Source organism: Passer montanus, unplaced genomic scaffold, assembly GCF_014805655.1.
Source record: "Passer montanus isolate IOZ18808 unplaced genomic scaffold, ASM1480565v1 scaffold11, whole genome shotgun sequence".
NCBI lineage: Eukaryota > Metazoa > Chordata > Aves > Passeriformes > Passeridae > Passer > Passer montanus.
In genome coordinates this window covers 6280274-6303468 of record NW_024357613.1, presented here as the reverse complement: position 1 = coordinate 6303468, position 23195 = coordinate 6280274, and the positions used below count along the sequence as shown (strand labels likewise).

Genomic DNA, 23195 nt, shown 5'->3' with positions numbered 1-23195 from the left:
CATATGGTGGTTAACATACTTAGGGACATTAATGAATAAATGCTGCATGTGTAGAGACAAAAGTGAGATTCAGATAACAGTGATTAAAGGACTTTAAAAGAGCAGAATTTCACTGTGTAACCCACGGCAGTATTGCAGACAGTGTGTAGAGACAAAAATGAGATTCAGATAACAGTGATTAAAGGACTTTAAAAGAGCAGACACATTTCACTGTGTAACCCATGGCAGTATTGCAGACATATCAACAAAAGCCATTTTTAAAGCTTAAGAAATACTTTAGGGGCTCTTCAGCTGAGAGAGATGCACTCATTTTTTAAGAACATAAATAACCTTTTTTATAGAAACATGGTCATTAGAGTTATTATCTTCCATAGATCCATACTCACATCTTGAGATTTCAGGAAAAAAGAATTACAAAACAACCCTCAAACCTATTATCAGAAGTCAGCTTTCCTCCCCTTGCACATGCTAAGTAGTACCTTACTCCACAAATATTCCCATTTGGATAAATGGAACAAGTTGCTGAGTAAGGTTCGTCTTTCAGTTTAAGAATTGCTTTGCAAATTTGTCCAGAATCACAAACTCTATGCCCATGGGGTGAGATTTCATATAAAGACAAGAGGGTTTTTTATTTCCTTAAACAAAAAGAGATGTACTAAGATTGTAATGCACAAAATCCATAATGCACCATCCATTGACATCAATAAGAAATGGTTTGAAAGAGCTGTGGCCACTCTGTATTTGCAGTAGTTGCCAAATATTAATTTTGTGTTAATAGTAAACCAGTATAATATTAGAGAAATTATGCAATACAGCAATTTATATTTTTTCTATTCCAAAACACAGCATACATACCTTATTTAAAATTATAACCTTTAGCTAATGTGATACATTTGAAACTTATTTGCTTCAAATGCCTTGCATTTTTCAATTTTGCAAGATATTTCTTCCCATCTGATTTGGAAAAGGGAGAAACACAAAAAAGAGATTATATCCTTGAAGGATACTAAATGAAAATTTGAATTACATAAATATGTAATGGAAAAAATAAGCTTTATACCATATTGAAAAGCACATGTAATATGAGCTGCAGTGATATTATATGCTATAATTAAGATTGCCAACTTGCTTTCATGTATTATGAAGCGTGCAGAGTCTATGTTTGCAAAACTCAATGCTTTCTGTCAATTAAGAAGAAATTCCTGGCTATCTAAAGAAGCAGGATAGCAAACAAGCTGACAAAAGACATCCATGTCCAGCATACTGTTTTGAAGTGCTGTGGACTGCCAGTTGCTGGAATCCCATGAGGAGAGAGAGCTTCAGCCTTTGCTTGTAGCACAACACGGCTGCATGTAGAGACATCTCTACTGATTTATTCCATTCATTACAGTGCATTTTTTGCCTTTGTAGTGGACTAGAACTATTGAAAATAGGAATAAATAACTACAGTCTTGGGATCACTGCAAATAAGGATGGGGGACTTTTATTGCATAGCACACAGGCCTTTTTTCCTAGGTGAAGTCATGTAGCATCTTATGCTGTGCCTGTTGGTCTCATAAAAGGTGAGAGGCACTTTTCAAAGGTGCCTGTCAGAATGCAAATGCACCAGTCACCAAAGTGTGGTTTCCTGGCTACTTGTGGCCATTAGACCACAGCCAGGGAGCTGCAGCTGGTCTGCAGAACTCTGCTGCCTTTTAACTAAAAGCTTGGTAGCAAGAGTGCTTTGTGATCCCAAGAGATTTCAGTGCTAGGAAACCCCATTCATTCAAAGAGTTTAGGAGACTCTTTTGTAACACAAAGTAATATTGACACTTAGGCATGGTTTTATATGTACTGGTAGGGATAGTATGATACTATGTACCTCTATTCTAATTTGCTTTGCAAATTGTATTTTAATACTGTAAAATGAGACTCCAAGTACAAGTTTATTCATATTATTCATAGGAACAAGTGAAATAAATATGTATCCAGAACTAAGTTTATCAAAAATACTTTCTTATTCCTATGCTTTAGGAATATATACAATTGTTGGGCTGAAAGAAGTCCATTTTGGTCCATTTCTTCCTCTGAGTTAACAGTTGTCAATGTTTTTCTTCCCCTCGCTTATTTGTCTTGTTGTTATCTTAAAACAAACAAACAAAAAAAATCTCTATCTGCTTCTCTTTTTGACCTTCATTATCCATTTGGCAATGAGTCAAATAAACTTCTTGCCAAATGATTTGGTTCTCATTTTGCCTTTGCTATCATTCAGTGCCCTACCTCTCATTTCTGCCGCTAGTTCAAGTAGTTTTAGACCATTATTTATCTCTCCTCTGTGCAGAGTTTGGTGCACATCGGTGACATTACCCCTTACTCCTTTCCCTTACAAAGATGACAGACCCGGTTTATTTAAAGCTTTTATTAGATCTTTCAGTCTCTTTATCTTTTGCTGAGCTCTGCTCCACCTTTTTTGTTACGAGGTTTAGATAATAAAGACCAGACTGTGTTGTTCTCCCTTGTGTTCAACGTGCATTTCACCAGGAGCGATCACACTGCAGTCAACAAAGGTTGCTTATGGAATAAGGTACTACTCAATTCAAGATTCACAATCTGCTTTGGAGTGATCAGGACTATACACAGTATTCCAAGTTCAGAGAGGTAATTTCCTCTGCTTTCAAGTACGTCTCTACTTACGTGGTTTATAATGTTATTATTTAGCTTTTGCTTCTGATTAGTTTTATTTGGAAACAGTATTTTTAACCCACCCATAGCATGCTGGTTTATATTTAGTCCCATTGATGACTCAGTCCCATATGTTGAGCTTCTGAATGTTACAAATTAAGCTAGTCTTAGAGCTAATCTCATTTTAGTAACCACCTCAGGTCCCCTTTCTTCCACATTGGCATAAGAGGGAGCAGTGGTCCCTCCTGTTGCAGTCAACTTTGGGACCATATAAATGCCATACAAAAAAAAGACAGGTCTAGCAATTGTGACTACAAATGCCCTATTTTACATTTTTAGCATATGTTTGCATTTATTCTTTTCCAATTAATCAGTCTCTTTGTTCATGTGGTTATTAAAAATTTTTTTTAAGTTCCTCTGCCTCTTTTGATGTCTTGTATAACTCCAGGACAGGCCATGATAATACCAGCATTCTTAATACAATTTAATTCCTTGGAACACTGATTTCCCTCTACTTTTGTTATGTACATATGGCTGATTTTAATATCCATAATATTTTCTGATTTTCATTAAATTATCTGCTGCAATTAAGCAGAGAATTTATATTTCTTTATCAAGGTCATGCCTGTTACTTCACTGTGTTTCTGACAGAGTAGTTATGATACTCTATACTCTCCTAATTTACTCCAAAACTTTATTAGAACTTAGACAAACCACCAAAGAGTTTTTGCCTATTCTTGACTCATGTATTTTTACATTTATGCAACTGCATTTGTATTTTACAGCAATATTTCTATTATTCTATTTAGTTCCTTCTGTGTTTTAAATTAATTCTTAATTATTCAGCCACTTTTCCTTATTTTATAATTATTACTAAATGGCATACATAGCTACAGGGTTAAGTGTTTACCTTGGACCACTCCTAATTCCAGTCTATTCTCCCTGTTTCTCCAGGCAATTTTCTTCCATTTCACTCCAGTAACCACCATGGGCAACCTTTCAAAAACATGAGAACCATCTCCCATCTCTACTGCAAGACAAGAAAGCCCTTTGCATTTCTCAAAGCTACAGTGAGGACACTCCTCTCATTTTAATACAGTAGAGGTAAACATTTGACCATACTAATCATAATGACCCTTTTCAAATCAAGCATATGTAAATAACTATGTTTGTGAGTACACAAGGACATAACAATTCGAGGAGTTCTCTCTTCTTTCTCCCTTTTTTGATTTTATATTGGTCAGCCACGGATGCTTCATACCATACAGCAGCATAACATACTTGGCCTTTGGGGAGTAAACAAATCACCAGAAGTATACATTTTGTTGTGTATTTTGAAGAAACACATCTCAACTTCCTGTGTAAAAAGAATACATAGCAGTTCTGCTGCCTGGTACCTATGCAGTTCAGAAGATCTGCCTTTGGCAGTGTTTCCAATCAGCACCTCTTACACAATGTGGATAAACTGCTCTGCCACAAGTACTCCCTGCCTGAACCTCTTCTATCCTTCTCAGCATGCATGGCAACAACTTTGCATTTAGCTTCGTTTACTTTAACCCTGCATGTCAGTGCATTTGTTGTTGGGTTTTTTTTTTCTTAAGTAATGTGTTTTAACTAACTTATCCCCCAAAACCTTAGGTTCTTCTTTCTAGTGCACTGTTGTATGGGAAATGCTGGTAAGGACAAGGGCATGAAAACATAGAGTATCTTCCAATTAGAGCTCAAAGATTATTTTTTAAAACACGAAAGTTTTTAGAAAAGAAGTGTCAGCTTCCATTGGTTATTATAACAGATGTTCCCTTGTGTCCTTGTGCTGGATCTTGCTGCATCCTTAAGTGAGAAGTCACATCAAAGTGGGATCCATTACAGCCTAGTGAATAGTTTCTTATTGTTTCAGTGTCATATAGATGCTCCAGGGCATATCCAGTTAGTGTGTAAGCATGTTTATCAAAGTACTGCCTGTGGGAGCTGTAATAATTTGGAGAGGCTGCTGGGTGGTCTCCTTGGGTTTGATGAGGGGACATGTCTGAATGCAGGTAGTCTTTAGCAAGTACCAAACTAGATTTTGATATTCGGTCAGAACTGGGGCTGCTTATCCTAGACAGTGTTGTGGGGCTGTTGTCGTAGTCATTTTCGTGTGGGCTCATAATCTTTCCATCTCGCTGCTGGATGTGCTCACAAGGAGGAGTGCTGGCAACTGTTGGGACGCGGCAGACGTCTGCTGCCAGCTGCTGCTGAGGGTAGCTTGCAAAACAGATAGCGTGCTTCTTTCCTGTGCCATTAATGGAGACCAGTGGGTCAGGAGTGGTTTTCCGCAGCTGTAGCCTGTTTTCTTCTTCTTTAATCATTTGCTGGGTGGCTCTTATGAGAGTTTCAATTTTGCTGGGCTCATGCGGACTGTTCTGATACTGCTCGGTACGGTATCGGTCTCCTGACTCGCTGGCAGAGCCAGGATCGGGTGAGCTAACAACACTGTCATCATCCCAGTGTCCTCTTCCTAGGAAAGAGAGAAAGGAGACAAGCACTGAGGTTTAAGTGATCTTGAAGAGCATGTAATCTGAACCTCATTTCAGACACAGAAAATCAAGTCAGGGGTGAGTTGTAACAGTCACCCAAAAAGACCCCTTGCTTTTCAGTGACAAACTCTAGTTTCCAGTGTCTCCACTTGAAACAAGTAACTCAGATGAAAATATGCAAAAAGATCTAAGCACCTCAACACAGGTATCTGGTGCCACCTGATACACTCTTGGGTAGCCAAGTACCTGCATAAGCCCTGCAGGTACTGGAGGAACTCGAAAGCAACTCTGTCTTTTGGAGCAGGTAGAGGGCAGGCAGGGCATCCTAGGGCATGTCAAAGTGCCTTCAATGCCAGTGTTCAGGCCCCTGGCCCCTTTCTACCTCATTGCATCAACAAGATCTGAGTGAATTTGGGGCATGGTAAAAATAAAATCTCAGGGAATTACAAATGTACAACACTCCAGCCTTTCCAGGAGCTAAAACAGAGACAGCATTGGGAAATGTCTTGTGGTTATGTAGAGACTTTAGGCAGGATACACAGTAATAAATAACCACAAGTAATGAAGGAATTCATCTTTCGTCTTCAAAGTTCTCATAGTTCTTAGACAAGGACACTGTAAAAATGTGAGGTTATATCCCCATGCATAAATATTTTCTTTTGAAATGGGAAAATATTATTACATTCTTACCCCTTTTAAAAAAATAAGGCCCATATACATATTAGAGAAGGTGTTCAGCTTACAAGTAGCTGAAAGGATGGAATCATATCTGCCACTGCCAGTCCTCACCAGGAAGACAGTGGCCCAAAACCTGAATGGTCAACATTATGACAGAGGGCTTGATTTGCTGAGAGTCATTCCTGAAGGAGGGCCTGTGTGGGACTTGCACATTTTACTTATCAACACCTTTGCTTTGCCACACACAAAGTCCTCTTTGGGGATGAAGCACTTTGGGTTGGCTGACAGTACTCCTCAAAGCAACCCCATTTTCAGAGTAGCACATGAAGTAGCACATTCCCCAGTTTTGTGTTGGGTCAAGGCATGCAGATCTGTGTGGGATGCAGACCAATACCACTGGATTACTGGACAAATCATTCATGGGCTTTTGCAAGAACAATATCCTGCCACTGCTGGGGAAGTACTGCACTGTGGAGTGTCATGGGCATGAATTTATCCTTCACATCCTCTCAAGAGCTGGACCCAAAATGCCAGGACTAGTCAGGTTTTTCTCTCAAAGCTACACACAGACTGAAGAACTATTGAAAAATGTAACACTTGATACAAAAATAACCTCAAAACCAAAAAACCTGCAGCACCTGAAATTACAGCAAAGCCAAACAACACAATAAAACCAAATCATATTATCCATTTGGGTTAATTCTTCTTGATAGAAGTATGGAATTAATATCTAACACTCTTCTGTTTGTACCTTGGTATGATATTTCTGTGTTCAGCAAGAATTATCATGCATGAAATTTGCCAGAAAATTATCATAATTTGCTAGATTCTCTCTTCTTTTTTAGAAGAAAAAGGCTAGAAAAACAAACTGGGGAGAAGAACAGAACAGACACAAGGAAGGAGGCATGTTCTCACAGGAAAAGTGGAGAACAGTCCTCATCAGCAAAATTTTCTGGTTTTTTTCTCTGGTTGTATTTCCTGAAACTTGTTATTTAATAATTATTTCTAATCTCAACATAATTTTCCTCAGATTGGAGCAAAACATAGCAGCTCTTTTTGTTTACAAAGCCTGTTTTGCAGATCAATGGAATAGTACTAATTTAATCTGCTTTTATGAGTTCTTTAGAGGTAACATTTGTTTTGGTAGACTCTTTTGTAGAAAAACTTTTTTTTTATGTTGCATCCATCCTTAAAACCTTGAATTCTGACTTTAGGGCCTGTTCTGTCTTCCAAGACTAAGCCTATAATTTTAAAACCAAGGACCTTTGGACTTGTCCAACCCAGTATCAGGCTTTCACTATGTTTTTTTTTTTTTATTAGCTTCAGCATCTGAAAATGTGCTAATGCACTGAGTTGCAACCTGTCAGAAACTAAACAAAATTTCAGGCTTGGTGCTGAAGGGATGGAGAGATTTAAATTGGCTAAAAATTATCACTGAGGATAAATGTCTGAAACCAAAAACAACTGTCTATTTCAATAGCCAACTTTAAATAAACATCAAATCATACAGAATCTGGTAATAACCAGTAGGGGGAAAAGTCCCTCAGAGAACAATTTCTCCAACAACTTTCAAGAGTTTTTAATATCTAGTTTGGATTTACCCATAATTTTTTGCTAAATATATTCCATCTGAATTGTCTTGCTCCTAAGTCTAATAAAAACCACTTTTTTATCAAGTGGATTATTTTGTTTATATTTTTAAGATCATGCTTAAAGTCTCCTCAGTCACATGTTTCCACCTTAATTTCACAACGAAATACAACAAAACTATATTTTGCTTCGTATAAACCAGACTATAAAACTCAACTCAACTTGAATTTCAAGTATTCCTCATCTGCGCCGATGCGATCTCTGAGACAAGAACACACACCAAAAGCACCTCATTTTCCATCTTTCACACAAACAGCTGGATGTTTCTGTCGCATCGCTTTAGCTGAGATGGTGTCGCTTGTGCAAATCCTTGTTATGTCTTACCATGAATCCTGTGCACTGACGTTATGTGGGGCATACTGTTCTCATACGCTTCTCTGCTCTCGGGGGACGACTTAGTCAGAGGCAGGGCTGAGCGAGAGCCCCACCAGCTCTCCCTTCCCGGCTGCGGCGTGCCAAGGAAATACCGGCCAGCTTCGCATCTGCCTCCTTCGCAGGCCTGACTGTGGAAATGCCTGTCATCAGCCAGCCTGGAGTGGTCGAGTGCAAAACCGTAGCAGAGCGCGCTGCGGTCTGAGTACTGTCTGTAGGCACAGGAGACGTCGTGGTGCTGGGAGCTCGCTCTGTCCGCGGGCTCCAGGAGCTGCGGAGAAGCCGTATCGGTCAGGGGGCTCCCACCCCACTGGCTCTCGTGGTCAGACTCAGATCTCTCTGTGTGAAATCCAGAATACTGCAAAACAGGAGAAGCACCATGGGAATTACCACACCTGGGTGAAATCTGCAAGTAACTGCACTGGGAAGGCAGAGTGTGTATGTGACAGTGTGTTTTTTGTGAGCGTGTCTGCACCTTCTGATTGGGCTCCTGGTCCTTTCCTGTACAACACTCTGTAATGAGCTCGCAGATGACAGGACAGACCTCATGAAAATCTAAAACATCCCATGTCGGCCCTTAACAGCCATCTCCTTTATGATGTGTAATATTAGGCTCAGAAACATCAATGTTGCAATTCAATATATTTTTAGTATATCCAGGTTTTTCTTGTTGCTTTGAAAGCTGTGCTTATGCTCAGCCAAGGTGCTCCAATGCACTTCAGCAAAACACTTCCAAAAGGGATTGAAATAACACCGCTCCTGGAGCATTTTCACGTGTCAAATTGAAACCGAATATATTTGAAGGATTTTTCTAAGGGTTCACTGTTTTTCTCATATTTTGTTTGTTTATATTTTTTTCTTACTTGGAGCTGTATCTTTGAACTTCTTTCCTCTTATTAGGAGGGAAAAGTTGGCACCACTATCAATTTTGAAAGGTAAAACTCTAAAGTGATAGTGGATAGGTAGGAAGCTAAAAATCCTAGCTCTATTGCAATATGGGAACAAGGAAAATCCAGAAACTATTTTCCATTAAAGGTGACTGCTAACCAAAGCAGAGGTCAGCGTTGTTCACCCTCACTGAAGCAGGGCACTCCCAACACAGAAAAGCAACTAGTAGGTTGTTAGACAATTAGTCAGGACAGGAACATGAACATTTGTTTAGAGAGAAGTAAGGGTTAAGTTAAATGTCACAGGTTTCTAGATATTCATAATGAATGCTTCCAACTTTTAGATACCTTTTGGGAAAGGAAAAGAATGTTTATTAAACCTCCAAGGATTTAGCTATCTCATTTTTAAATCTTTTTATTTATTGGAACTGTCAAACTTCACGGAACATTTTTAAATCAATTTCACCCATGATTATGGGCTGGGATGAGACCAAAGCTGTACAAGCTCACCTCTTCAGCACTGCACACTCATGTCACAAATCAATGTATTACAACATGAAACCTTGGAATTCTCCCATTCCATCACTCACCTTCCATATGCCCGCTCTGCCTTTTCTTTTAATAGGCCTAACATAAGGTTACCTTCCTTTTCATTAGATTAAGTTGCTATGAAACTCCTCATTATCAGCCAGGATCAAGGTTTTATGCACTTACCAATCGAAAGTACTTACCAGATGTTTGACTTGGAGAAACCTAAACCATGTGTGCAACATCAGTGGAGTTTTTGGCATTTAATTGGGCATTGCTTCAGTATTCCACTTTATATTTGTGAATACTGTTTAGGTTGTGAACACAGTAGATTATTTAAAGGAAACAAAGAGTGAGCCATGGCTTTGAGGAAGGCAATTATATTTTGTTATTAGTTGTCAGAAGAAAACCCATAGGCAACAAGCCTCCCAGTAGAGATGGAGGAGGTCAGAAAGTTAGTGCCACGATACTCATCACAAAGGTTTAGAGATGAAAGGAAAAACATGAATTTTCATGAAGGTTAGATAGTTACAGAGCCACAAAAGAGCTCTTTTAAATGCCAGTAACTCAACATATACTAACTAGGAATTTTATTCAGTCACCACAGTGTTATTGTCACCAAATGGAGCATATGTCTCTTCATAATAGAATTATCATAATAAAATTATCCTTTCAGACCTAACATCTACAAACTGCTTAATCACAAAGACACCTTCATAATAACAGCTGAAATATTGTAAGTTTTTCTGCAAAAATATGTAGATAAAATTGTTTCCAATAAAAAAATAGAAATTATTAACAAGATTAACAGTTAGTAAATCTTATCTAGAAATAAAAAATAAAAAAGAAAATTACATTTTAATCTGTTTTTAATTTTAGAACTGTTTTTAATGCTCTTTTTGAATTTGACTTGTACAAACCAGATTTTTTAATTTTAAAATTTAAGCAAAAATATTATACAGCATAAGCCTAAATGCAAATATAAAAAAGTCAAGAGTTCATTTATTTTCTTATTAAAAATAAAACTCCTAGTATGTATTTCTTTCATGAGAAGGACAAGGAAAATTAATTTCCAATAATATTATAATGAAATTTGTTTTTTGGGCTATTTATGATTATAATAAATCCCAGAGAATCTTTCAAACTGAAAACTTAGTTTCCTGCCCTATCTCTACTAGATATTCTTCTTTTAGTTCTCTTTTTCTAAGGACACTTCAGTGTCCAACATAGCTTTTCTTGAAGGGAATATCTTCATTTAACAGAAAAGTTGTGCAATTTCTGCTTTTATCTTGAACCTAATCACAAAAACCTTTGTGCACTTTTCTTTAAGAAAGGGAAATTATCTCATAGGGTTTATGTCTAGTATCTCAGAAATTTTCATACTTGATGTGAATGAAGATTATTTGAGATTTGACTCATGGCAAGTGCTAGGCCATGGACAGAATTCAGTTAACACAGTCAATTGATTGTGTCCCACATTTTCTGCCAAGGTTTGATATGACTGCTTACTCCTAAGGTGCAACATAAGCAGACACAGGGCAAAAATACGTCCAATTTCCTTTAATGCCAGCCACATCTCTATTTGGCATCCTCAGGCTGCCTTCACTGCTGCAGTCCAACCACTGCCTCTTCTGGGAATCCGATGTTGACAGGTGGAGACTTCAAATATGGGCATGTGTGACATGTTGATGGGGGAGAAATGAAAGGGTGATCAAAGATATTGCTTTACTGAAATGGGAGTGGAAACACTATCTCTCAAGTCAGAATTAGGCTCCCATATGTCAAGTGATGAAAGACCATAAAAAATTGAATCAGATTTAATGAAAATTATGGCAAATTAAAATCAGTTGGGTTTTTTTCCCAATCCTAGTCATGTCTCAGCAGAAACATTTTATTTTCTATTAATTTCTGCTCTCTGACTTCTATCAGGAGTCAAAAGGCAAAAACTAATTTATTACTTTTGGGTTTTTTGACAAAATGTAATCAATAGACAGTGATAAAGAACTTCAAACTGGCAACATCTGAATTCCCTCTAGGTGATTTCTGAATTGTTATCTGCATAAAAAATAACAAACATAAATTAAATGGTCCTTCAGCTGGTCCTGAATTCAGCTGATTCAGGTGGAAACTGAATTGTCATGTCTGAAAATCAGAAATGTCTCCCAGAGTGGTAATCCAGTGTACAATCAAAGTGAGAGCACAACAGCAGGATTAGCACTGACAAAGAAAAGGTCTGTGGGCCATCAGTGATGCATTTTCTCTCGAGGAAAAACTTCAGGAGAGCTAAAGACATAAGGAAATAGGGAAATATAAATTCCATGTCTAAGGAAACTTATTTTATGAGAGTCCATGGAAGTGTATTAGGCCAGTAGACAATTTAATATTTCTCAACTGATTTTCTTTTGCCTGCCCTTCCATTCCTACAGGTGTCTCACTGGCCTGAGGACTTGTCCTGTCATGCACAGCAACATCAGCCTGCTCTACACACCACCCCAGATGTTCAAACAACAGATATTATAGATATATAATTTTCTGGCAGCCTACTCAGGTTTTTATCATTATAAGCATTAAATATATGGAGAAACCCTCACAGAACCCTCTTTTCCATGGAAAACTTTCACTACATCAACATTAACAGCTTTTCTCTTGATTTGTGTCTGAACCGTGAGGAAAAAAAATCACAGATGCAGGCTGCATTGTACTAAGAACATATGCATGATTTAAATCACTTTTATCTTACATTTTACTAATGTAATCCTGAAATGAAAAATATGCTCTTTTCACATTCACTATTATAGGCACAACAGATGGTGAAAGGCTTAGATTAAAGTAATACAGCATGTCCATTAAAATAACCCCCACTGCTGGTGACTCTTCACCAGACCAGGAGTTATGTTTACTATAAAACGAGGGGTTTGCTTTGCTTTTGAACACGCTAAAAGTTGCCAAAGCTTTAGGCTATAGGAAGAAATTAAAACAAAACAAAAGCCAGGCTGGCTAGAATTCTGATTCTGTTATCTTTATTCCATTCTGTGATATGCCCAAATAGAGATGGATTGCAGAATTAATCCAAATTATCCATCTAAAGGAGATATAAAATCAATATATCTCTGAAATTTGATGCATTAATATATACAACCATACACCTACCTATTAATATATACCTATACCTCCATCCAACAGCTCTTGGGTACATCCTTACTTGTATGTGTGCTTTCATGATAAACATACATGTATACATATATATAACATACATATATGTATGCATATATGTATATATATATACACATACATATACATATATACACACACATATACATACATACGTATGTATATATGTGTATATATATGTGTGTGTATATGTATATATATGTATAAATATGTATATATATGTATAAAATCTTTATCCAACAACTAAGATCAGGTATGAAACAATAACCATTTTTCCAGATCTCACCATTAAACATTTCCACGGCAGACAGACAACAAGCAAGTTAAACATTTTTTTTTATACAATCATCATTAATGGGACATTAAACTCCAACGCAGTTCAGATGATCATAATTAAAATGTTTTTCCAGTCTTTCTGCTATTGCCTGCATATGGAATAAGTGAGGTCCTGGGCTAGTTTTTGGGAACAAAAATGTGCAGGGCTAGATTTTGGGAGGCCCTCACAATGATGATGATGATGATGATGATGATGATGATGATGATTTTGTTGGGAAAGACTACAGGCATCTTTTCACCAACTCATTACTTCCTTTTTCTGCAAATATGCATCAAACCTTCATCCGCCTGTTTGTTTTTTTTTCCCCACCATCTCTTTCAGCTCCGCACCTCTCTGGTGGGACTGGACTAGAAAAGCACTCTTCAAACTCTCTGAGAAAATTCTGCAGCTGGGCCACTAATTTTGGGTTGCTCTCCTCTCTTCTTGCCTCTCCCCTGCCTGAGGCTGGTTTCACAGAGCCCCCTAGCCCACTGTACTAACAGCACACAGTGTTAATCACATGGGTGATTAACATCACCAATGCCTCCAGTTCAATGAACTCAGTTTCACTTAAGATTCTGCAAGACCCATATTATGCTATGTTTGCTTTTGCATAAGAATTGAGGAAAAAAACATCAACACTGTGTTAGATGACAAATACAACCACTTTTTGCCCTAGTAGTAAAGATTCAGCTGAAATCAATTAGTTTCATTTTCATACTGTTCACATCTCATGTACCTATCTTAGGGACACACAGCTGGCAAGGTGAACGATTCCCAGTCAGCACCCAATAAAGCATATGATTTCTTTTTCTCTTCAAGAGAGAAGCAAAGTAAATGATAAGGGAATTAGAGAAAAGGAAAGGGGGAAAAAAAGGGAAAAAATTATGTACATTTAATATCTCGTAGGTGTCCTTGACTTTAAGAAGTACTTTTCCCACTGCCATTATTTTACTAATAAACTTCCTGCTTCCTTTCCTCACCACAGGCTCAGGCTCCTGTGTAAGCCAAAACCCGTGACCTCGCCCTTCAGCTGTGACTTTTAAGTCACACTCTAATTCCCCTCTACTGACTGGCAAATTACATGGGCAGGAGACTGAGGAACACAGGCTGTACCACCTGCTGCATGTTCTTCACAGCAGCTTCTCTTAGTCTTTCAACAGTTTATTCACTGGTGGAGAAGGATGACAGAGAGGCAAAGCCAAGCTGCCAGCATTACTTGTGGTGATGGGCTGCAATGAATGGCACGATCATTTTTCAAGATATTGGCAACTAACATGGCTGCTTCTTTTTGAATGATGAAATATGTGACTCTAATATCAGGCAGCTGGTAATGAGGATGCAAAATGAAAGTGGAGGCTAAGCACCCTGGGCTTTCAGACTACAATCCCTGATAAACTGTAAGTCACAATGCTGCACTGCTCATTCAGTATTTTTCTCTGGTGACAGAAAGGATGAGGAGGTCATACTTTCAGAAATCAGATAGATGTGGAAGGATAACAAGCTTTCAGCTGGGATTGTCCTGCTAGCAAATGAATACTTTGGAAAGGACTGTATAAGGTAAGATGAAATGTAATTACAATAAATCAAAAATAGTCATTAAAATTGAATTTGCAATTATTTGTACACGTCTTCCCCAATTCTTTTTGGGTTTGAGTACAATTTTTACAATAATGTAGTGCATTCACGAAAAAGGCTTTTTTTAACAACCCACAGAAACAAGTATGAACAAGTGAGCTATAATAACCTCTGACAAATATTAGATTCTTAAAATTAGGAATTCATATCTAGGTGCTCAGTTAAATGTTTCCTGTGCTAAAAGCAGACATCATTAACTGAAATTCTTATCCTTGGTACTTTTGAGAGGAAAAAGAAAGAAAACTAGGAAGTGATGTAGATATTTGGGACCACATTGTACACTCTTAGAGGTCCATTTAGAAAACATTGCGCCTGCAGAGAAACTGTAGTTGTTAAGGTCATTATCAGTTAAATATTGAGGTTCTTTGGATATACTACTAAATATTGGGCTCTTTAAAAATACATAGCTCTTCAATCTTACATCTTGAATGCATACATTTATATCCAATTTGTTTATACAGCCATTTATATCCTCTTATGTAGAGGCATAAGAGCAGTAGGACTTGTATCATTAGTAAAGATCACAATTATTTTAACAAACATGTTTTTTGAGGTAAAAGTTTGACAGTGTAAGGATACAAGTGCTGTAACATTGCCTGCAGAAATCAGTTGCATAAATGTATTATGTGAATTTCAGTTCACAGGCCCAATTGCGTCTGGTCCATTCTCCAAGCTACCACCTCCCACTGTTTTCTTCCTTTCAAAGCTTTACACACAGAAAGGTACACATTTTCTTGTTCCAATTCACCAAGCTGGCTGACTGCTTTCCCTCCTCAAAACTCATTCCTCTTGACAACAATTTCAGTATTAACTGCTATCTAATATCTGCTATCTAATAACTGCTATCTAATAACTGCTATCTAATAACTGCTATCAGCTTTCTAGATTTGTTGGAATTAGTAAAGACCAAGTAAGAAAAAGCAAGATTTCTCAAACTGTAAAACTCACAGTCTTCTCAAACCAAGTATTTCAAAACCAACATTTTCACTTGTCCTTCTGTCCGCTTCTCATTAACTCTGAGCCCTGTGCTGCTATTGTCATTGATAATGATTTATTATGCATGCTGAAACATAAATGTTTCCAGCTTTTTAGAAGCAGTTTAAAGAACCATATCCCTGTCTCAAGCTTGTATAACCTGCTGTCTTTTATTTTCTTTGAATAACATTTCTTTGGCCCATTCTAGTTATTTAGGTAAAGTAGCAGCCAAAATCGAGATATTAAAAAATATTTAACTTAGTTTTTCAAAGACAGCTACCTGTGGGTACGGTGATGTCCTTGATTTTGACTTTGTGCTCGAGAGGCGAGATTTGCTTCCCTTTCTATTATCCGTTATGGTCGGAGCTGAGTTTGCGTATGAGAATGCCGGCTTGGTAGCAGTGACCTGATCCAGGGAGAGCTGCAGTCCTTTATATTCAGTGTCCCTATATGAAAGGCAAAAGTGAAAAACAAACTCACTTCATGTCTTAATGGGAAACATTCCTTTCTTCTTAGTGGGGGGTAGAAACGAAAGATATTTTTAAGAAAAAAGAACAAAAACCATCCAGGGCACACCAGTATATCCCCCTAATACATTTATGGAGTATAGCTTACTAAGCAATAGCACTATTTTTATACTGAGAATATGATTGCTTTTTGCATCCAGCTGTTACCATCCTGATCTACTTTCTTCAGTAATAAAAAGCAATAGGATGGATATTTCTGAGATTTGTATTACAGTTCTACATTGGTCACATAGCTAAGCAGTAAATAGGATACATTTTCCTCACAACTCTTTTGACTATACAACTACAAACTTTCCTTGTGTGTGTTATGCTTGTGTGTGTGTTCATATGTATGTGGGGTGCACATAACAGACTAGACAGATGACTAAATAAACTGAACAAAATAATTTTTAATGGAAAACACTTGATTTCTAAGGTTGTATTTTTCATTTCTTAAGAAGTTTCAGGCAATTGTGTAATTTTTTTTTCTTCTATGGGTCTTATGGGTGTTTATTCATTCATTTTTAGTTTCTTATACCAGTTTACCAGTCAGAGAAAACAGCTAAATAAATATAAATCTTGTGATTTAAATAGCCTGTCCCTCACTCACATAATAATAGAGGTTTTCTATGGGGAGCTATATTAAATGTCAGTTTTTTGAAGTTTGGCATTAGTTTCTTCTAACTAATGAATACATAAAAGTAAGGAAAACTGGCATTGTTCACAACGTCTTACTAAGCATAATGAGGGCATATGCATTGGACTGCAGTCTTCTGCACACATCTGCATGTCTGCTGATACCCGGGGGAGTAACAAATGAGCTCTCCAGCTTTCATGTACTCATACGGAACCTATTCTGACAATGATTTATTAAAAAAGAGCAAAGAAAGAGCTTCTTCCTGACCTACCTACCTGAAGGAAAAGAGGAAGGATTCTTTTTTTTTTCCCTTTGTGTTATCAGTAGAGAAGTAAGGGATAAGGGAAGAATAATGCTTCTCTTCAGCAGTCAAGGAGGCAACATATTCATTCATACATTATCCCATACCCCATCTAAACCTAAAGATTAACACTTAATGAATTATAGTTAAAATAAATTGTTTACCTAGCTTTAGTAACAATATCTTGGTCTATAATCACACAAATATTGATGTGCAAGTCATAAGAGTCTAATGTTTTTTAGAAAGAAACTGCATCACAGCCTAAGCATATTAGAGCTTAATACACCGAAATTATTTCAGGTAAAAGTCAGGGTTAGAAGAATAAACTTGCTAAGTCACTGAAAAAAAGTGAAACAGGATGAACCACTGAACAGCCACAAATAAACCTGCATAACCAAGAGACTAATTCATCACAGTTCTTCTTTTTTTCTTTTTCTTCTGATAATAGAAGAGGTTTAGGTTTTTTGGCAGTGCAGACAATGTATGTATGTCTGTGTATATAGAACACATGAAAGTAAATCCTTAACACTAGAACTGCACTGTTGTTTCCAGTCCACAGCAGACAGAGATTTGTCAAGTCTAAATATTGCTTTGTAATGCAAAATTAGTTCTTAAGGTAAGTTCTTGAGGTAGATCTAGTAAGGTAGTTCTTGAGGTAATTTCTTCAAACTTTGGCTTTAATAGAGATAGGTCTCTGCACGAATACCTGCATTTCAAATATCCTGTCTGCAGTGAAAGCATCTGAGTATGGGGATTTGCTTTGGCTTCTTTGAAAGGCATGGTTCATCCACAGATTTTGAAAGCATTAATTTTTCCCATGGTTACCCTCAAAATTGTCATCTAGACAACTTGGCTTGACATGCAAAGCATCTGTCTCCATAACTGATTCCTAGGATATTATCTCCATGTTATATGAAACACAAAAGATGTCAAACAGTCTTCATACTTAGCTGCTACAATGCATGAGATTCTATCAATACCCTGAAAAAACTATTAGTCTCATCCTGATATACACACTCCCCTCGACTATTTGATTATAAGAGGAAGGGTCATGGGTTCTCAGTGTCAGATGCAGAAAATATTACCACCAGAAACTAAAATTAATCAAAACTAAGTAGGTACATTTTCAGAGCCTTAGGGACATGAGGAGGTTGTATTTTGGTTTTGAGCCTACCAACCCTTTTACCTCTGGTTTTGCTGGAGAACACACAGCTCTGTGCTCCTGCCATTAACTCCCCATCACTGTTTTGTGCCACCCTGTAACGATCTGCTGCTGTCCTGTGGCAGTGAAAAAGTTTTAAATCACTGGGAGAAATGCCACCTTGGTATTCAGACCACGCTGTCATTTCAACACTGCTTGTCTGCTGTTATACGTGTAAGGGTCAAGCATTCAAGAATTTAGAGACTACTCTCTACAATGTTTCTAGGTCGTGGGAACCATAAAAAAACTCCAACAAAACAGTCAAACCAGACTTACTAAAACCTTGCATGCCATTCTGTGTTACTTTTCTACGTCCTTGGTATTGTTATGGTGAGGGCTCACCCTCCCAGAACACCACACCTTAGAATAAACAACACAAGCTTGTATTTGCAGCCATTTGCTTAGACAGTAACTTCATCCAAAAAACGATAATAAAAACTGAAGTTCTTGCTGCCAGATGCAAAATTTTCCCTTAGAAAAAGAAGACTCCTGTGCTCTCTTTGCTGATGAAATACCTGACTTTTTCATCACTGAGTCATGACTCAATACCATCTCAGCTCTGTCCTAGAAGAGCTATCCTTCAGAACAACCAAGAGAGATACCAGAACACCATCAGCAGCTGCACAAGATAAATACCAGAAGTTTAAAAAAAAGGAAAGAAAACATGGAGGAAAGGTCCAGTGGCCTCAATATCAGATGCAAAAGATGTTCCACTAAGAAATGAAAACATTTTTGAGTATATCCATATGCACTGTGAGACAAAAGACTAGAGAAAGCAGGACTCCTAGTGATATACAAACTACAGATGGAAATTCTGACAGCTTCCTAGAGGAATTTATAAAACTTTCACCAACATGGAACTATAATCTGCACATTCCTATTCTCAGACACCTGAATCCCCTATTACACAGTCACAGCCACACACTAGTACAGCATCTTGTGTTCTATGCATAATTTTAAAAAAAGGTGGTGGATAAGAGCCTCTTCCTCCAAGGTCCTCACCTTCAGGATCCCACAGGGATCCATACAATCTACATCTATCTACATGAGACTGCTGAGAGAGAGAGAGTGATATGGCATGTGTTCAATTGCTAACAGTATGTTGCTGACAATCTACTATTTATCTCATTTTCTGATGCAACTATCATCACTATAAAACATCAGAATAACTACAGGAAATTAGCTCTTAAATGAAGAACAGATGGATCAAACTGAATCCAGACAAGACCAAAGTGATGTTTCTTTGCAAAGGGAAACACATTGAAGACCTCCACCTTTTCATGATGGGAAACAGCCATTCTTTCCACAGTTGGATGGAAATTCTAGGTCCTCTTTGACTCCTCAGAGGACGTGAATGCATATGCTTTTGGTAGCACATGGTTCAAAAATTGTATTATTTTTCCTCTATCTTGTCGTTCCTCCCCACATGAGAATCTGGCTGGTATGGTCAATGTATCAGGCACCTACAGACTGGATTACCAGGCTTCACTGTAAGCCAATTCAGAAGACAAAGCATAAAATCTCCTTGCTACAGTATGCTGCTTCCCATTTTCTTCTCAGATCCAACTCCCAGAAGCTTTTCTACTCTATGCCATGTCTCTGGCTCTTTCAGTGCTCTTTATAAAGCTTGAACCTGATTTTGAAAGTATTTATAGGTATACTACACGTACACCATGAAAAACCAAGGATCGATGACTGTAGTAACTGCATTTCTCTGCAATGAAGTGTCTGAGAGCTGAGTACAAAACATCCTTTACTAAACGCATCTAGCTATAGCAAACTGCAAAGATGGTGAAGGACAAGGGCTGAAGGAGCAGAATGTTTGGAAGAGGAAGCCAATTTGTTTGTGCAAGACTTGGATGCCAAGTGAATCTGCAACACTTACATGAAATCTTCTCAAAATTCAGCTTTAGAACACAATTTTTGCCTTTTACTATGGCCCAAATGCACTATATGAAACAAGGTAGCAATTGTCTAGTTAATCAAAGTTTCAGTAAAAGATAATGAATCACTAGCAAACAGACACAAAAAAAACCCAGTAAGGGAGTATTAGAGGACCACAAAACCTGAATTCTCAGCAAACAGGAGAGTTTGCACAAACACAGTGACTAAGCATGTGGTTAGAGCTCATCATCAAAATGAGAAAAAAAAAATGAAAGGGGTTTTTTTATGTGGGCTTTTTGAAGGAAAAAATACGAGGAAAGGGTGAATCAACGCTGACAGAAATAATGTTGGGAAGACAGAGCTCCAAAGTGGCTCATGACAAACTAAAACTACAGACAAGCTGGACTTTCATTGTAATTGTGTTTCTTCAATTAATATGAGGATGTTTGGGACTACAATAACTCACTATAGATGTTAGACTAGACATTAGCATTAGATGGCTAAAGGCACAAATAGTTTTCAAGATATTAATACTCCCTAGTTAAAGACAGTGCTGGCTATGGAACAGAACTTAAGCCCTGAAAAATGCTCTCAAACAGAAACAGCAGATAAATAGGATGTATCCAGAGGAAGAAGTAAAATCATTTTGCTCATTAGTAAAGAATAAGTAACCAGATTCATCCAAAAGTACTTAAGAAGGGCAACCAGACTCAAGAATGCAGATCTTATATATATCCAGAGTTATAAGCAGCATAACCTTCAAAATAAGAAGAAAATCTTCAGAAAATAAGAGAAAGTGCTTAATTCAAGGAAAATTCTGAAAAACTGTAAGGAAAAGCATGTTTTTACATTAATACCACTACATGCCAGAAAAGAGAAATAAGGTACACATGCAGTAACTGAGAATACACAGATAACCAACAAAGTGGCAGGCATTTACTGTGCATTTAATTCCTTCAAAAGACACTAAATTTAGACCTTCAAGGAAATTAACAGAAATTCAGTTTTCATATGGAGTGGAGTTACAGCACTGGATGAAAAGGTATCATGGGAGCATCAAGACCTGACAAACACTGGATAACCTACAACCACATCATTCCTTATGCATATTAAATGACTCATGAAGTGCAAGTTGAGAGTAAAAGCATTATGTGATCATAGTGCAGCAGATTCTTACATCATTGATGCAATCATTCACCTGACTGAAGCAAAGCAAAACATACTGTTCATGCCAATGAAAACAAGGATTAATTACAATTGGTTGCACTGTTATTTCTGTTGAATACAGGAAAAATATTCTTCATTTCCTCTAGTTTTACTTGAAAAATCTATGGATAGGGTCATACACACTCTTCATTTTTTTTAGTTAAAAATCAGAAAATTTGTATTTGTCAGATGTTCTGCCAGGCTAACAATAGAAACTGTGAGATTAACTAGAGGTGTTAATGTCATTAATGTTCAGCCTATTTTTTTCTGAGTTACTGCAGTTTGGCTAAAATCAGTCGTGAAGGTGGTAAAAAATCAGGCACTTTCTCATGAATATCTGACCACAATACTGCAATATATCATTCTTCTACTTTTATACATTGCCTGCGACTTTTAACATTTCCACACTCCAGCTCGTGCAATGCTAACAGAGCACTCACTATTCAGCAGAGGAGTGAAAAGAGAACAGATTCTGGTTGTTTGTCATCTTCATGGCTTCCTAAATCAGCAGATGGTACAACAAAACAGACAGTTTCCTCATCTGCTGTGTCCTCGGTTCATGTACAATGTGTCTCAGAAATGTTTACAAAGGCTTCGGTCTGCTCACGCGATTTGTGAGGAGGAGCATATGCAATCCCTTTAGGGATTTATCCTGTCAGAATAAGGTTTCACTGAGGTTGTAGAGGAAGCCAAATTACAGGACAAAGAAAAAAGCTCACTACTTCTTATGAAATTAAGCTGACATTCAGTTGTGAAACCTCAAAGTTATTCCCTGCTTCAGTTGTTCCTTCAGTAATAGGGATAGTGCTCGCAAACCTCCCTTCTAAAACTTCTTTAGTGAATAGTCCCATTTAGGCCAGATCTACTGCTCACTGAAGTAATTGGAAAAACCCTCCAGAAGTCTTTCAAGTGTCTGGTTATTACTGGTACACCTAATGGCTAAGCCATACGTCTACTCAGAGAAGTACGAGTTCTGTGTATCAGATCTCTTCATGAAGTGCCAGGCACCCATTTATCTCTATAAATAGCACAAACAACAGCGGCTGTTTACATCTTGTTGAGTCAAAGTTTACAACTTGTCCAGCCATGAGATTCACTTACATGATATCATATTTCCATATTTGTTTTTAAAGACAAAGCAATCCAACCCAGGAAGTTTAATTAAATTATTTGTTATATTCAGAAAAGCTGAAACACAAATTTTGCTGTATGGGTCATTTAACATAAATTTCTGAGGATTTCCTCTAGACAACTACTGTGAGAGAAATTTTACATGTATTCCATGATTGGTTTCTCATCTCATAACGTACTCATCTAACTGTCAGTTGAAGTTATATAAAACATCCTGGCCTCTAGACAATCATGATGAGGCAGACTTTTCAGCAGTCTGAAGGTAGAGTTTGTCATTCTAAACTACATGCCTCACCATCTTTGGCTCCAAAAAGGAGACCTGTGTTTGCCTTTATTTACTAGTCCATTAAATCAATGTCACCCCAGTGCATCAGCAAGTGCAATTAAGCAGCACGTCTTTAGGAATTAGTGTCACATAAATCTAAGTTCTCTCATATCCCTGTAGAATTATTTCCATTTTACAGAAAGCCAGACTGACAACAGTGCAACAGACTGCTCTTACACAGGCTAGATTTTCACATCTCAGAATTCTTAATATTTTTATGTGTTAAAAAAACATACCTTGAATACCAATGACACCCATCAGACAGTGATCCAAAAGCCAAATGATCTGGATCAATTCTCAACCCTCTCACAGGCTACTGGTGCCACACTGGGTGAATGACATATCCTGGGACTTCAGCACTTGACACTTCCCCCAGTTTACCATCAAGGCTGCCAAGGGGACTTTGTATTTTGATGGTGTCACATTCAGCCCAGCATTGATTCCTTCTGAGAATCCCTCCCTTAACTTTGCTGAATATTTGCTCTGAAGATGAGGATAACAATATGCTATTGTAACTAACATATATTTGGCAAAAATATATTTTTATGTCTCACTTGTTAAATTTCATCTTTTTGTTGGAAGGAAAAACTTCCTTCTATCAATGCACAATAG

General features: G+C 37.5%; 1 protein-coding gene across 2 annotated transcripts in view; it reads right to left on the bottom strand.

The window, feature by feature from the left end:
* Window positions 1-2383: 2383 nt before the first annotated feature.
* SIM1 (SIM bHLH transcription factor 1) overlaps window positions 2384-23195 on the bottom strand; it is a 47332-nt gene continuing 26520 nt past the window's right edge. For both annotated transcript variants that reach the window (XM_039730175.1, XM_039730185.1), the window contains exons 10-12: window positions 15673-15838; window positions 7830-8235; window positions 2384-5158 (exon numbers count right to left, since the gene is read on the bottom strand). In XM_039730175.1, coding sequence (XP_039586109.1) covers window positions 4428-5158; window positions 7830-8235; window positions 15673-15838 — 1303 coding nt within the window. In that variant the 3' untranslated portion in view covers window positions 2384-4427. The remainder of the gene's footprint in view (window positions 5159-7829; window positions 8236-15672; window positions 15839-23195) is intronic.